The sequence below is a fragment of the Periplaneta americana genome, chromosome 8 (genome assembly GCF_040183065.1).
Source record: "Periplaneta americana isolate PAMFEO1 chromosome 8, P.americana_PAMFEO1_priV1, whole genome shotgun sequence".
Classification (NCBI taxonomy): Eukaryota; Metazoa; Arthropoda; class Insecta; order Blattodea; family Blattidae; genus Periplaneta; species Periplaneta americana.
In genome coordinates, this window is record NC_091124.1 from 63,047,173 (window position 1) to 63,064,562 (window position 17,390).

The 17,390-nt window shown below is 36.7% G+C and overlaps 1 protein-coding gene across 2 annotated transcripts in view; it reads right to left on the reverse strand.

Annotated features, from left to right (window-relative positions):
- The window catches only part of LOC138704298 (NPC intracellular cholesterol transporter 2-like), a 37,780-nt gene extending 20,694 nt beyond the window's left edge, over nt 1-17,086 (reverse strand). Inside the window, exons 1-2 of one of the 2 annotated variants that reach the window (XM_069832163.1) lie at nt 16,878-17,071; nt 3,395-3,475 (exon numbers count right to left, since the gene is read on the reverse strand). In XM_069832163.1, coding sequence (XP_069688264.1) covers nt 3,395-3,475; nt 16,878-16,938 — 142 coding nt within the window. In that variant the 5' untranslated portion in view covers nt 16,939-17,071. Of the gene's footprint in view, nt 1-3,394; nt 3,476-16,877 lie in introns of both variants that reach the window. The other variant, XM_069832162.1, reaches the window with a different exon arrangement.
- Nucleotides 17,087-17,390: the final 304 nt, after the last annotated feature.

A 17,390-nucleotide genomic window follows, 5' to 3' on the forward strand; every position in this document is an offset into this window, starting at 1 on the left:
ATCGCTATTTCCCTGGAATACATAACGATGTTTAATATTGTCTTCTGTCTATAATCCGAAATAAAGTTTAAAAAATTCTCTTGCGTAGTACAAGAATATTAATTTACTCGACGTTATACATTTATTCGCTATAAATAATGCAAAGCATTTCTGCTACTTCGATTTAGCTACAACTTAGTAGTAGTAATAGTAGTAGCAGTAGCAGCAGCAGTAGTGTAAACAAGGGTGAATAGTGTCAAAATTCATATTTGGAATGGAATGGAATTTAAGTGAGGGGGCACGGATGGCCCAGCACTGCGACCTGTTGAGATCTATTGCGCTAACTCTCGATATGGAATGAGTTGCGTGCCATAGATCCCCTACGCGCACCAACCCAACCACATGACTCCCTGACGACCGGTCCCTACAGCCAACAGAGATCCGTATATCATTCCTGCTGCGGCAACTTCCCCCAAGGCCCCCCCTGTCGGTCCGAGACGAAACTCCTCCCCCGAGTAGGTCCGCCTCGGGTGCTCGTTGCAGAAGCCGTCCAACGTCGTTGAGCTATGTACATTCCATGGAGGCCGATCGAGAGAGTCAGAAGTTCCGGGACGCCGCCTGTAGAATGATCTGAAAGATCAGAAACGGGATGATGAGGAAAAAATGATGGGGGAGGAAAGGAAGTGGCGAAGATGAGTGGGATTTCAATCGCCTGATAGAGTTACCTGATATTTATCCATAAGAGTGAGGAAAAAACCCCGAAAAAAACCTCACCCAGGCCACTCGTCCCGACTCTAATAACTCACTTAACACTAAAGATAAGTGTGATACTTCGCCAGAAAAATTGTTTTAGCTACAAAATTAAATGTGTACTTCAGAATTAACTCTACAACAATTTAGCATATTAAATTAAACAAAGTACTGCATGACCCTTTTCATCCTAAGCAGCCAGGGTGAATAGGGTCATCAAGAAAGGCGAATGGAAACATTCTTACTTTTCATTTTTATTCATAAATTTCTACAATTTAAAATACTTATCAACAGGGTCGGATTTAGGTATAGTGCCGCCCCTAGGCAGTGCTAAAATTTTCCGCCCCCAACTCCCACAAACAAGTTATAAGCAGGTATTATATACGATGAAAGAGTAATGGAACGGAGAAAAATTCTCTCCGGCGCCGGGATTTGAACCCGGGTTTTCAGCTCTACGTGCTGATGCTTTATCCACTAAGCCACACCGGATACCACCCCGGCGCTGGACAGAATCGTCTCAGATTAAGCTCCAACTCTTGGGTTCCCTCTAGTGGCCGCCCTCTGCACTACGTCATAGATGTCTATGAACGTAGGACCGAAGTCCACACATGTGCTGAGGTGCACTCGTTATGAGTGACTAGTTGGCCGGGATCCGACGGAATAAGCGACGATTCTGTCCAGCGCCGGGGTGGCATCCGGTGTGGCTTAGTGGATAAAGCATCAGCACGTAGAGCTGAAAACCCGGGTTCAAATCCCGGCGCCGGAGAGAATTTTTCTCCGTTCCATTACTCTTTCATCGTATGATAACGCAGAATATCTGCATGGAAATATCATATGTACTTCGGTACATTAAAATAATATATAGGTATTATATAGGTCATGGCATCTGAAGTCTGAATAGTGTAATATGTAGCTAGTCGGCGAAGTATGCAATGGAGGGGGAAAGGAACTGACCATCCTACCCCATTATCTCCTGGCTTTGTTGTCTCTTAAGTGGTGACTTCTTGGTATTACTTGTGAGGTTCAGACCTGTCTTCGGACAGTTGACTAAACAACAACATACAGGTCATATTTAGTTTAAATTAGTTTTAAATTAAATATTACAATTCAGAAAAAAATAATTAGCCTACTGAAATAAAAATACGTGCATATTTCTTACTATTACAAAGATTTCCTTCGCAGTTCCCTTCACAGAGAAAGCATTGTTGATGTCATGAAAGTCGATCTGACGAAGTACATCAGACTCCAAGGAAAGAAACTTATTGAAACTCATTCATTGTTGAAATAAAATTGATTTTTTGAAAGGCAAGCTGTGATTTATTTTTAAGCATTGATTTTGTTGGTGGTATAATTATTATGAGTATTTCTTACTTCGATAGGAAGTATAAAGTAAATTGAAAAATAATCTCCAATTCTTTAAGAAATAAACCTTTCATATCGAATTATAGTGCATATGGTGGAAAGTGATTAAATAGTATTGTTGGCGATATACAGAATGGCGCAGATGAAAGTAGCTCGTGTAAGTATAGAGCAGGGGTCATCAGCACAGAGCACGCTGGGGCTTGTCTCTCTTACCCGCGGAAAACGCAGTGCATTAGGGTGCACTCCGTAGCTGCTAGCGGGTATGCTCTCTATCTCTCCCTGTTGCATGACAGTGCACGGGGGACAGCACCGCGTACCCATTGCACATTTCAGCGAGTGCTGACGACCACTGGTATAGAGTAAATACGGAAGAAATAAACAGAAGGGAAGTGCTGAAAAGAACTCACCTTTTATAACAGATGTTGAAAGGCGCTCCTTGCATCATCAATACACAGCTATGCACGTCTAATCATGTTCAGATACGCTTCCACAGATATTATTTTTTTCACAGATCCCTTAAGGCCACTTTTTAACCAAACCCTGTATTGCTCTCTTTGACAATTGTCCTCTATCCGGAAACTTGTCCTGAAAATTTCGTGGGTTTCCTTAATCTTAATCAAACCTGTTCTCACATACGCTTCCACTTATTTCTAATCTTTCTTGTATCGAGGAAGTAGTTTTACAGAATACGAACAGACACGTGTAATTCGATTGATGACTGATAGAAAGAAAGTCAACAACCGATTATTGGATAAAATTGTCCATTGTTGTAGGTGTTTATTCATTTCGTTCCGATACGATAGAATACGATAATGGAATTTCAAACAGTCAAAATATCGCATTCGCATTCAAACGAGAGGCGGGCTACTTTTACCTGCGCCACCCAGTATGGAATGTAACTGAGAGTTATGGTTACTATTCTTAGCGATAAATAAGAAACACACATCCAATTTAGTTTTCAACAATGCATTCTTGTTTATACAAGTATGTGTGGTGATTGTAAAGACCCATGCCAAGCAGAATTAGAAAGGCGGTAATGTAATTTCTTACCAAACCTACTATACTCTCACAGTGCCATCCAACCCCATGGGTAATGACGTCATGTATACTCCGTGCATTCCAAACTTGTCTCGCGAATTGGTGACTCTAGGAAGTAGTGTGGTTATAAGCATTGATTCCGAATTCCGATGGCTGACTTAAACTTCCATTAGACCATTTTTATGTGTTAGACAAGCAAAGGTAGAATTTGTGAATTAAAATAACCAATAGCCTCCCTTAAAGCATCAGTTAATAAGCGACTTACAGTGTTCGAACGTCGTTGCAATGGCTGAGAGCGCCAGAAAGAGTAGAACCACGACTCGACGAAGCATCTCCTGAGCACGCACTGCAATCAGAGCATATCAAGTCATTGAGGAGCTCAGAAGTCATTATCAAAGTTCGGAACTTGGGGACTTGTATCGTGTGCATGAGTAAGGTTACAGGTACAACGTACACAAAGCTCACGCTGCAAGTGCTCAGGGACAGTCGTATGTACTAAGAAAGTGGCCATAACTAATGACAGGAAGACGGACGAAGAAACTGTTATGTCGAAGCCAATGACATTCAGAGAATTAAAGGTAAACGGTCTGTTTGAGGAATTAGAAAATACGTGTTATTCGAATGGATATTATAGAAGTTTGAAAATACATTTTTTTTTTAAATTTTAGATACAGAATTTCGTGGAGAATTCGGAGGCGATACATAATTTTTTTCGAATGGAGAGTTTATATTTTGTAAGTTGTGCCACACACAAAGTAGAGGCTGGAAACGGAATTCATTGAAAGGCATTGCAGTCCTTCAAATTGTAGAAAAATCTGTCCATAGCCATGGATCGAGACGTAGAGGGACCTGCCCTAGTAGTGACACACTAATTGAAAACTATTTTCGAGAAAAATTTAGGATATACTTATCTTTCTCAGATACGAGATCAGCTAGCAACTGCTGAAAATCGAACAGAAAACAGTAACAGTGAAAAAATTCAGTATTTTAAGTCTACTACCGAAAAATCTTCGAATGTAGGTAGTCATACACTGTAATAAAATGTACACAGCAGAACAGTAAATTTGATATATTTCTCATGTTTATTTTTATTATATGTTTCAACCTACCATAATATTATCAATATGTTGTTGCAGCCACAAACCACTTTTGTAGCAGACCTGACAGTACCTCCGTGCTGGAAGCGGGAGTTTGTTGACATGAAGTCCGGTCGCTTAGTCACGTGTAAAGACACAAGTCCCCAAGTTCCGAGCTTTGGTCATTATATTACTTGTTTTTGTCTTAACATTGTGTTTTGAATAAATGCAGATGTGATGTAAAGGTTGTCTTTGTGTCTTTCGACAGATGCAAATGGAATAAAATTGCAATTGTGATTGTTCTGTGATGTGTCTGCAGTGGCCCTGCGTTGTGCCTATACCACATCCAGGGAGGCCGCAATGTGTACATGTCTAGTATCGATTCAACGATCATGCCCCCCCCCCCTATACAGCCTAGATCTAAAGTCGGCATTACAGGTGAGGAAAAAACGGACAAAGAAAGAAGATAGTAAATAATAGTATGGATGTAGGGATGAGAACTATGGGATTATGCATTATATTCCCGGAGCATTATAGACAGGGATGTTGAAATATGACCAATCTCAATAAATAATTCAAACTTTTCTTTCGATATTTGAGTACCAATTTTTCGTTTTGATATTATGAGTGTTATGAATAATTTCACTCCGACAATTGTACTATCGCAAGACATGAGAAAAAGCACGGGTTATGACTGCTGAAACCACCATAAACAACTCGCACACTGTCATGAAAGACCTAAAAATTCGAAGTGTCTTTAATTAGTGATACATTTTTCCTGTATTTATGAAAAGAAATGAGCTGCCTGAATGTTGGGAGAGATGAAATCGATTTTTTTTTCACATTTATACAAAGAAAGAATATTTGAAGGGTTCAGAACCATAGTGGGCCAAGCGCCATTTACTAAAACCGTAGAAAACAAAGGTTAAAGTAAAGTTATTACCATAATTCAATGGAAACAAATAGCAAGTAATATAAAGTATACACATTAAAACTAAATGATATGTCAAACTTCATTAAACTATGGTATTCACTTAACTTTAACCCTTGCTTTCTCCGTTTTTAATAAATGGCGCTTGGCCCACTATGGCCCTTCATTTTTGCTGGTCCTGCTTGCTGCTTATATCTTTTAAGGGGAGATGTAGATCCAAACTGACCAAAAATCACATTTTGTAATAAGTAACCTGAAAAATATCACATAGTGTTGGGAATCTCTCCGCAATATTTTACGGCCCAAATGTTAATCTAAATGGATTTATTAATAACCAAGAAGAGCCACAGAGTAGTTCTAGAAAAAAAAAAGATTGGAAAGGGAATTGGATTATAAAATAATTTAAAAAATGGTTTTTCTTCAAGATTTAGAATAATTGATTTATCACTTCTTTCATGTGCGATAAACAATGCCTGTTGTTGTTCTTGTGGGTCACAAGAGGTAAAAAAAAAAAATATTATTCATGTGGCATGCATATTCAAGCTTTACGACTTGTTATCCGCAGTACCCAGTTTTCAATAAAGAAGGAATATTTTCTCAGAAACTATTTCAGATAAAGTAATGAAATTTTGCACACTCCTTTGTTATTGCATAATGAAAGTTTACCTGCAGGAAATTTGTTTTTAGGTGAATATTTGTAGACTCTATGCCTACAATTATTTGTACAATTTTGAGCTGCGTAAAATTAATAATATAATTTAATGTTTAAAACTAAAATGCATCAAAATGTCAGATATTTTACTTTCCGTATTGCTGTTTCCGCCACACACATCACGTCACTCGCTTTGAAATCAACATATTATCGGAGTGGTCTGCTCGGGGAATATAGTGCTTTGGGACAGGTCTTACCTCCTCCAGTGTATTAATAATATTACAGTAGTTTGAAATTAAGCTAAAAGACTATAGATTTTTTTTTGTCCCTTTCACCGTTCCGGAAACTCCATTGGCACTTACTTCTAGCCTTCAGAGCGTACCGCTCCGGTTGAATGTAGCTGTCCTTACTGTCTGGGCCGTTATATGTTGCAAAAGAGATAAGGTATGGAAATACGTGTTCTAATAATATGCTAATGGTGCAAGTGATAAAAGTCTATATCAGGGATTCTCAACCTTTTGAAGATTGTGAGCACTGGCCCATGTAGGCTAGTACTAAGTTAGCAAGCACCTTGAAATCGAATAGGTTTAAATAAGTAAATAAATAGATAGATAGACAGACAGACAGACAGACAGACAGACAGACAGACAGACAGACAGACAGACAGACAGACAGACAGATAGATAGATAGATAGATAGATAGATAGATAGATAGATAGATAGATAGATAGATAGATAGATAGATAGATAGATTAGATAGATTAGATTAGATTAGATTAGATTAGATTTAGATAGATAGATAGATAGATAGATAGATAGATAGATAGATAGATAGATAGATAGATAGACAGACAGATATATAGATAGATAGACAGATAGATAGATAGATAGATTGATTGATTGATTGATTGATTGATTGATAGATAGATAAAAACCTCAGCCAAGTGATTTGTCTCAACCAGAATTTGAACCTAAGCCCGCTTGTTTCACGGTCAGGTTAACAGTTACTCCACAGCGATGGACCAACAATTCTATTTTTATCCATTCTGGATACAGGACTATTCCAATCCCTACGTCTTTACCCATTATGATGCACTGTTCCCTATTATCTCGGCTTAGCCACCGGCGTAACTCAATCGGCTAAGGCCTTGGTTTTTCTGAACCAAAGCATGCGAGATGCGAGACGCGAGGCCCGCCTCGCACAAATCCGGACTACTCGAGAGATAGTGACTGGTTTCTATAGTAGTCCGTCGGTTCAGAAAAACCAGGACTTAAGGAGCTTCCCTGCAGAATCAGGAGTTGCGCTCGGGCGCGGGTTCGATCCCGGCTTGGGGTGATTAGCTGGTTGGGGGTTTTCCGGGGTTTTCCCCAACCGTATGGCGAATCCTCGGCCTCATCTCGCTAAATATCATCTCGCTATCACCAATCCCATCGACGCTAAATAACCTCGTAATTGATACAGCGCCGTTAAATAAGCTAACCAAGTAAAAAAAATCTCAGCTTCTAACATAATTAGTTCTTTTTGCCTTAGTTATTTTTTTGAGTACATTGATTTCAGTTGTTTCTAACATTTACTTTCTTTCATTGTAGCTATTAGTGCTTGTCCATGCAGCGTGAGTTAGAATATTTCGTACTGTTGTCTCACATATTCTGATTTTAGGTTCCATTTTTAAATATAGCATTATTACTTATTATAGCTGAGATAGTTAGGAACATTAAATCCTGATGTTTAAAATGGGCAGAGCAAGTAGCACGTATGAGCGAATCCAGAAATTCATGTAGAATGTTAGTTGGGAGGCCGGAGAGAAAATACCTTTGGGGAGGCAGAGACATAGATGGGAGGATAATATAAAAATGGACTTGAGATAGGTGGGACATGATTGTAGAGACTGAATTAATCTTGATCAGGATAGGGACCAATGGCGGGCTTATGTGAGGACAGCAGAGAACCACCGGGTTCCTTAAAAGCCATAAGTAAGTAATTCGTAATATAATTATTTGAAATTAATTCAAGTGATAAACAAATTTAGCCATCAAAACGATAATAGATTTGGAAACTTGTACTGACTCCTGGCTTATTTGCTTCATGAGTGATGCCTTATTGGTGTCACTTATGAGATTAAAGCCTGTCTTCGGGCAATTGACAAAACAACAACATATGTGCCGAAAGTTGTGGATTTTGTTATCTTCGTCTATGTTCTGAAGAATTGTCGTTAGATGATATCCCACGTAATTGAATGCAGGAATTTGTTTTACTGTATTTCCTTCAACTATTATTATTTTGCGTCTTACATTATGCTTCCCTTTTAATGTTATAAATATTGTTTTATTGTGGGATATTTTCAAAGTATATTTGATGACAGAATTCAGTTACCGTGCATTCATATTGTAATTTATCTGCTGTTTCTGCAATCAATACTTGTTCGTCTGCGTAAGATTGTATTTAATTGCTTATTATTTACTGTAAAATGACCTTCTAAACAATTCGGTCATATATTAATGGCTTCGTCTGCGTAAATACTAAATAAAATTGGTGACAGCGGACAATCTTGTTTCACTCCTTGATTTATTTCTAGAATTTTCATTCCTACCCGGTTGGATTTATTAATTTTAATAGAGGTATTCCGTAGCTGCTAGTGTTTTTAAAAATCTGTTTCTGACTCTTCTTGTTACCATTTCATCGACAGAATGCTCATTTCCGAAGCTAAAACTTATAAATAATTATATATGAAATGGTGTGACCCAAGATAGACTCAGTGAACTCAGCCTTCTTATAAAACGGCTCAATTCGTTGATGTCTGTTCATCATTCTTCACATCCCGCACACCACATGGTCAAGTTTTATTAGGGTTCAGTGCGAGTACAGTAAAGTTTTATAAACGCAACAAGCAGCAGAAAAAAGTACATACATAATGATACTTAATTTTAATCCTTATAATATATTTAATGTTTTAAATAACATCTATTGATAATTAATGTGCATAATAATTATCTTACAATAATTCCTTTGTTTATGTAACATGGAAATATATTGCATTAAAGTTGTACTTATACCTGTTGCAATTATATTTTTATTAGTCATTGACGGGGATTGATTTTTTTCTCATTCGTTACGCCTCTGAAGCTGCGCTGTGAAAGTAGTTCGCGGTAAAGTTTCTACGTCCTTCTGCGAAACTCACAATATGGTCTCAATGCACAACCGGTTAATTATCTATATACGTCAATTACTTGCTTGTCTCCGTCAAAGTGAAACAAAGGAATCTAACAATAACTGACCCTGATGATACTGCAATAATACTGAAGGTCATGCATGTATGATATCTTTGTATTGTGGTCTGTATTTTGCTATATTATCTATGTTAGTGATTCGTTTTTCGCCAAACAGTTAGTGCAGTTTGTTCATTAGAAGATTTCTATCAACTACAATTATTGGCAGTGTTTTTAATCCATACAATGTCATATTGATTTAATTTCAATTTTTTCAACTTATACAAAGAACTGACTTTGTTTATGTGGTTGTCAAGGACATTTTTCTCTGTTTATTTTGTTACCAGAGTCTAGTATATACAGTCACGAAGCTTGAGTTGTGAGGTTGCTAGGAACAATAGACCGTGCCGATACTATTTTGCATTGCCTATAATGAGGCGATATTAGCGATCCTAGTGGTTAGCAACTATTTATGGATGCATATTTACTACGTATTGAGCTTCGTGACTGTATACACTAGACTGTGTTATCTTGACTCAATTTATTCATGATTAATGATATTACACAAGCTACATCATCATCAGCTGAGCATCAAATAACCTTAGTTTCCTGTCACTTGTGTGACATAGTATAATATTTATTTTAAGTTCCAGGTCACAAGGACCCTTGCCTTTTTAACAGTGAGAATAACAGAAAAACATATGGCTGCTTACACTGCCTGCCCAATCAACGGTTATGCGCGAGTAGCCGCTTGGTGGCAGGTAGTGAGTAGTGAGTGACTTTGCATATAGCTACTGATATACTACCTGCCACCTAACAGCAAACTAACTTTGAGAGAAGTTTTATATGATATTCTTATTGAATTTGGTATTCCTAAGAAACTAGTTCGATTAATTAAAATGTCTCAATGAAACATACAGCAGAGTCCGCATAGGTCAGTTCCTGTCAGATGCGTTTCCAATTCACTGTGGGCTAAAGCAAGGAGATGCACTATCACCTTTACTTTTTAACTTTGCTCTAGTGTATGCCATTAGGAAAGTCCAGGATAACAGAGAGGGTTTGGAATTGAACGGGTTACATCAGCTGCTTGTCTATGCGGATGACGTGAATATGTTAGGAGAAAATCCACAAACGATTAGGGAAAAAACGGGAGTTTTACTTGAAGCACGTAAAGAGATAGGTTTGGAAGTAAATCCCGAAAAGACAAAGTATATGATTATGTCTCGTGACGAGAATATTGTACGAAATGGAAACATAAAAATTGGAAATTTATCCTTTGAAGAGGTGGAAAAATTCAAATACCAGGGAGCAACAGTAACAAATATAAATGACACTCGGGAGGAAATTAAACATAGAATAAATATGGGAAATGCCTGTTATTATTCGGTTGAGAAGCTTTTATCACCCAGTCTGTTGTCAAAAAATCTGAAAGTTAGAATTTATAAAACAGTTAGGCCTATATTACCGGTTGTTTTTTATGGTTGTGAAACTTGAACACTCACTTTGAGAGAGGAACATAGGTTAAGAGTGTTTGAGAATAAGGTGCTTAGGAAAATATTTGGGGCTAAGAGGGATGAAGTTACAGGAGAATGGAGAAAGTTACACAACACAGAACTGCACGCATTGTATTCTTCACCTGACATAATTAGGAACATTAAATCCAGATGTTTGAGATGGGCAGGGCATGTAACACGCATGGGCGAATCCAGAAATGCATAAAGAGTGTTAGTTGGGACGCCGGAGGGAAAAGGAACTTTGGGGAGGCCGAGACGTAGATGGGAGGATAATATTAAAATGGATTTGAGGGATGTGGAATATGATGATAGAGACTGGATTAATCTTGCTCAGGATAGGGACCAATGACGGGCTTATGTGAGGGCGGCAATGAACCTCCGGGTTCCTTAAAAGCCAGTAAGTAAGTAAGTAAGTAAGTAGGCCTAAGTAAGTAAGTAAGTAAGTAGGGCCTATAGGATGAGATCCAGCAGTCAGTGGTTAGTTAGAAGCGAGTCTATTTTGTTTTATTAGAATCGTAATGTCTTGCCTAAAATGTATGTGTGCTCAAATTATTCGTTATTGTGATGTGTTGATTTACAAAGTATCAGAATACTGTTGGGGCCTTTCAGTATGTACAAGAAGGTCATCGGTGGCTACAGAATAAACACAAATGAAGGTAACCTTGTTCAACTATTATTTGTAATATAAATTTATATTTTTAACAAAAAGAGGGCGGCAGTGAATCTGCGGGTTCCTTAAAAGCCATAAGTAAGTAATGAATATCTTTTGTTACAGAATTACTGAAGACATGCAACAGTTTTCATTCACTCCCATCTTCGATCGCTGCCACGCCCAAAGTATAAGAATTGATTCGATACATATCGCGAGTGCAATACGTAAGTAAACACGAATCTTTCAAATCTGAATTAAGGTTTTAGCTAGCTTTCATGATTCTAGAGTTTTGGCACAATTTGTTAAGAGAGCTTTTGTTATATTGAAGAAGACTACAGATAACATTATGTTGGCAGAAATAAGAGTGCCGAATACAAGCGCTAATAAGGAGAAAGATGAATATAGAAAACGCCGATTATAAAAATTAATATTGTTTACTTTTTATTGTAAGTAATGAAGCTTAAAACGTACATAATACATTACACAAATGCATTATATAACGTTATTAAACGGTAACTTGAAAATCGAGGTTTCTCAGTTTATTATTATTATTATTATTATTATTATTATTATTATTATTATTATTACAGAAAATAAGATTATAATTAAATTATACAATTAATAATGCTTTTCACGCGACTTAATTCATACCTATCAACTTCTTCGTGGCTTCTATATATTGTCTGGATGCATGTAATATTGAACGTATCGTAACTAACAGCGATTTAGTTTTAACAACTTCAGATTTCAAAGAGAAATATTCTTCTCGATAAAACAAAACTAATTCATATAAAATCTTAATCATTGTAAACGCGTAAATTTTAAAGGCTGATTCACAATAAACCGGGAACGGAAACGACAACGAGAACGGAAATAATGTTAAAATATATGTATTTAACTGTGAGCATTCACAATAGTTAATTGTAAATGCTGACATTTAAATACATTTATTTTAACAATATTTCCGTTCTCGTTCTTGTTGTCGTTTCCGTTCCCGGTTTATTGTGAACCAGCCTTTAATCATAACATAGGCCTAAATACCGTATTGTTTAAATATCGCGCTTGGATTTTTTTTTAGTCTAAGATGGTTTTGATCTGGCAATCATGAGTGGGAGAGTTCAGAGTCACTGTTATTTCACTTTCAAAACAGTGTTGTGAACTGAGTTTAAAGAAAAATCAGTTATTAATGAACGCCAACGCTTCTGCATTTGAGAACAGATGGTCTAACTTTTTTCATCCACTGGAGAGTTCGTCCACTAATTTCATGTAGTAAAATTTTGCCCGGTATTGTATTTGACCCATTCAATATGGAAAGATGAAAACAGTGTAGGAGATATAGGGGCAATTTATTCTGTTTTTGATTAACATAAAGACATATGTTGGCTATCTTTAAGAAAATGTTGCTATTGATTCACTATTATAATTGATTTTAATTCGCTGGATTTGCTGAAAATGTATGTAATTTGGTTAATGTCCGAGTTTTTTTTGGCGAGCAGTGTCCATAATGGTATTTATTTTTATTTTTTTAAATCATTGTTAACTTTCTAGCATCTCTTAGTGCTTTCTGCTTGTCTCATTGATGGCGTTACATGCCAACAATGTGACGTTGAAACTTGTCTTCAGGTTTCTGCCCAGCGACAGTGCTGATGATATTGCATTTTATTTTAAAAATAATAATTCTTGTGTTGTATAACCACAGATTAGTATATACAGTCACGAAGCTTGAGTTGTGAGGGTGCTAGAAATAATAGACTGTGCCGGTACTATTTCGCATTGTCTGTAATGAGGCGATAGTAGCGATCCTAGTGATTAGCAACTATCTATGGATGCATATTTACTACGTATTGAGCTTCGTGACTGTATATACTAGACTATGGTATAATGCAGTATGTACGTTCAGTCTTTGTGGTAGTCAGCTCATAAATTTGTGGCGTATCATGGCCCCTATACAGTATAGGCTATGTCATGAATCGTAGACAGCTGGAGAAATTGCGATGGGAGCCATTTTGCTTACCATAATATTATCCGGAAACGTGAAGGGAGGAATCTATATCGTTTTAGACTAATCTGATATTCTTGTAGAAGCTGAATATTTGCCAAAAATGTGGGATTTTTTGGGAGTAAAATATTTTGATTCCTATTTATCTGTCTTCGCAAACTGGTCCTGTTTGGAAGCATTGAAATGATCTGACAATTCTAGACTTAACTGAGTGTAGTATAGTACGCATTATTTGCGAGGGAGGAGTAATGGATTCTCTTACACACGTCGTTTTAAATTATTCTTCACGTGACGAATTTGGTCTTCTACTCCGCCATTGTGCTTGTAATCGGAAGTACCATCTACATACGCAGAGATATTTTCCAGCTGCTCTGTGGCGCATATTTTAAAGCATGTTTATCGCTCCACGTAGCTACAGTACCTTTGTACATTATCCTTGTTGAAGGAATGAAAGTTCTACACATCTTGATTACATAACTTTAACACTATATCACTTCGGAATTTTTTTTTGTAATTTTGTTATGGCTGTGATGTGTTCTTTGTAACGTGTTTGAAATGATCTGCCGTAAAAAATTACGCACATCATAACTTCAGTCACACCATCGACTAAAAAATACACATCCAACAAAAAAGCCAGAAACTAAACACACTAGAACAACACGAAATATACAGACACAAAAACACATTGAAATGAAATTCTAAACACACAACTCAATTTCAGAACACACACACTCTTTGACTCCATATTACACTACACGAACACACCCCCACAGGAAACAAAACAAAAAGCGCCAAGACCAGCAACAACCATTTCTGAAGAAGGCCCATAATAGGCCGAAACATGCTAACCAGGTACGATAGAATTTAACACGAGAAAGACATATACATACAATACCGATGCTGGTATTAATCCATTATGTCTACAACTTTCATTCGGAATATGTATTATATGTATTTCCCGTGGAGATGTGTTTGTGTAGTGTTATGAATAGAAAAGAACATGTAACAAAAATACATAGGTATAGAAAATAACATTGAAACAGACGAAAATGTTGTAATTAAATATTGTGTAGATGGTTATTTAAAATTTCACAGGATTTTTTCAAAACAAATTAATTCCATTGCAGCGAACTTTGATTTTGCAAACAGTGCAAAAATAACCATGACATACGGACCAAATGGACTAATGGACGAAATAATACCGTGAACGAAAAAAAAAAATGAACGAAGTGTCCTGACAGTGATCTTACTAGGTAGCAGCGTCAATGTTCGCAGATTTTGTTCGGAAAATTTCTATCTCTTAATGACACAATTTCCATCACTTCTTGTGACAGTTTCCCTTTATCTAATGAATCAACTAATTGCATTTTTATAATCTTTCGAAGGTTAATAAAGCAGCAAGAACATTTAGTAATAACACAATCACAAAAAATTTGAAATTTAATAAAATCATCTCCACAATTGGAATTTTTAACGTTTACAGTTTTCTGTTATATCTTAAATCTTATGTCAAAACAATTACAAATATGTTCTTGCACCTTCCGCGCGAAGTACTAACAACGTTTTATTGCTGTGAAGCGAAAAGAATCTTGCTGTTGAAGCAAAGATTTTGTGAATATTATTAAGTGAAATATGTAATTTATTTAATTTAATTTCAGTGTACAGTTCAAGTTTTAATTTCAAATCAGGTCGAATTACGAAATATTTTCGACAGATGGTAGTGAAAATCATAGCTAAATCTAGTGTACACTCTAGAGGAGGTTTTGTGAAACTGGTAAGGATGTTGGCGATTAACTATTGCCATCTGTCGGTGAGCGCTGAGATTAGTTGTTGCTGACGTCTATGGCTCTACGACATTTTGCGAAACCTAATAATATGATATACAACTATATGGGAGAGAAGAAATCTCCATCTACCAGTTGTGCATCCAGAAATGGTTGCGTTTGCGATTATTGGTGAGAAGTTTTTCAGAAATATGGTCCAATGCTAAATGCTCAAAGTATGAAAAAGTCCATAATGCCCAGATAAGTAGAAGGTCTAACTAAATGGAGAAAATGTCCAATTTCATGAAGTTCGAAGTAATAATGTACAGTCTGAATGAGGGACCAAATTTCAAAATCTCCATTATGGAATTAAATATGTTCCAGGTAATACTGGCCTGGGCACGTCTCTTTGTATTGTTTTCAACACCTCGTGGACACTTATCTCGACTATATATGGTGGATGTATGTGATTCCCTGTCCCATTTTTGTTAACTACACACTAATTTCACTATTCCAATGGAATTTAAAACGGATTTGATATTACCGAATGAACAAAAACAAGGCAGCATCATTAAAAATGTTATTATACAATTGGAATTTTCCTGCCTGTACTTTTTCTCATTAAACATAATGTCAAACTTTGGATCTCATTGCATTCTTGGCGGTTTTAGAAGAAAACACGATAACTAAAGTTATTTACACACAGAGCTACAAACCCATGCTTGTGTATATAGACAACTTCTAGACCCTACCACTAACATTCAGAAAATTTAAGTGTAACTACAAAATTGGAGTCGTTATGACAGAAATGCGTAACGAATATGGAGATATACTTGAGTAACGCCTCATTTTACGTTTATTGGTTTGGTTTTTGAGGGGTTTGTTTCTATTTGAATTACATTATTAGTTAATAAGGAACCAATGAGCCTGAGCAGGTTCTGTGGAACTCCAGATGTTTTAAGGGCTCTATGAATATGTTCAAGGCCAACAGAATCAAAGGCTTTAGACACGTACAGAAATACGACACAACTGTTCCTCTTATTAAGCTTAGATGATTGAAGACAGCCATTTGTTAAGGATGCATTAATATGATTTCCAGGTACATTAATAAAACCTCTTTGATGAGCATTTAATACAATACTGGGCTATTTATAAATCCGTGAAACGTTAATAAAATTCATAACTACTAAACTACACAACGGATAACAAATTATTTTGTGCGAGATCGTGCGTATTTGCATGCTTTCCGCACACAACCAATACGCGGTAAGTGTGAAATACCATATTCAGTATTCCCAACGTAACACACATATCAATTTCCCTATTCTTACCGCTTAAGCGTCATATTCATTTTACTGCTTTAGGTTTTTAACATATTATTTTTAAAGACGTTCAATATAGTCATAATTATAAATTGGAAACTTACCACTGCAATTTCACCTAAATTGCACTGTTAATTATTGTTTTTAAATATTTGCAAAAATTAAGTAAACTCTACAACACCACAAAAGTTACTGCATTTGTAATGCAAGTAACATTAAGAAAGCCGTGAAAAAATCAACAAGATTCCAGACACCTCAGAGACTGGGGGGAAAAAAGACAGACGTATATCACGGCCTGCTGGAGTATAGTAAACACAGAAAACATTTTATAGGAACAATGTTGAAGATAGATATATTTGTTTTCCAAAGTTGCAGTCATTGAACAGAAACCAAGATGGAGATTTCATTGCAACTAATTAGAAATTCCTCTTTCAGGTATGTAATAAACGATCTTCGCACAAAATAATGTACGATACACGAGCGGTATGTTTGTTTTCATGTTCTCGGAAATTAAAAAAGCTCAACTACGTTTCGCTTTTTCAATCTTTTCCTCGAAAATGAAAACGTCAACATACCGCTCTTGTAACACATATTACTATTACACTAGAAACTCTCCAAGTTTTGTTACATACCTCCAAGATGCTCAATGTGTTCACCTTTGCTAATACGGCATACATCCATGCGGTAATCCATCTCGCCCCATACTCACTTCAGCATATCACGGTTGACCAGAGGCACGGGAGCTGTAATCCGGTGGCGAAGTTCCTGGAGAGATCAGCGATGAGCGGAGGCACATAGACAATATCCTTCACAAACCCCCACAAGAAGAAGTCACACGGAATGAAATCCGGTGATCGTGGTGGCCACTTCATGAACGTCATCTTCTCGTCCTGTGCGTCCGAATTATCTGTGGAAAATTTTGATTAAGATACTCTCGCACGTTGTTGTGATAGTGACAAAGAGATCCATATTCCTGAGAGATGTAATCATTGCTGTCTTCATTCAGCTGAGGCATCAGTCAATTTTGTAACATGTCCAAGTAAATCATTTCAGTGACGGTGGGCTCTAAAAAATGTCCATACACCTTCTCTTTCGAAATCATACAGAATATATTCAACTTAGGCGAGTCTCGCACATGTGCTATG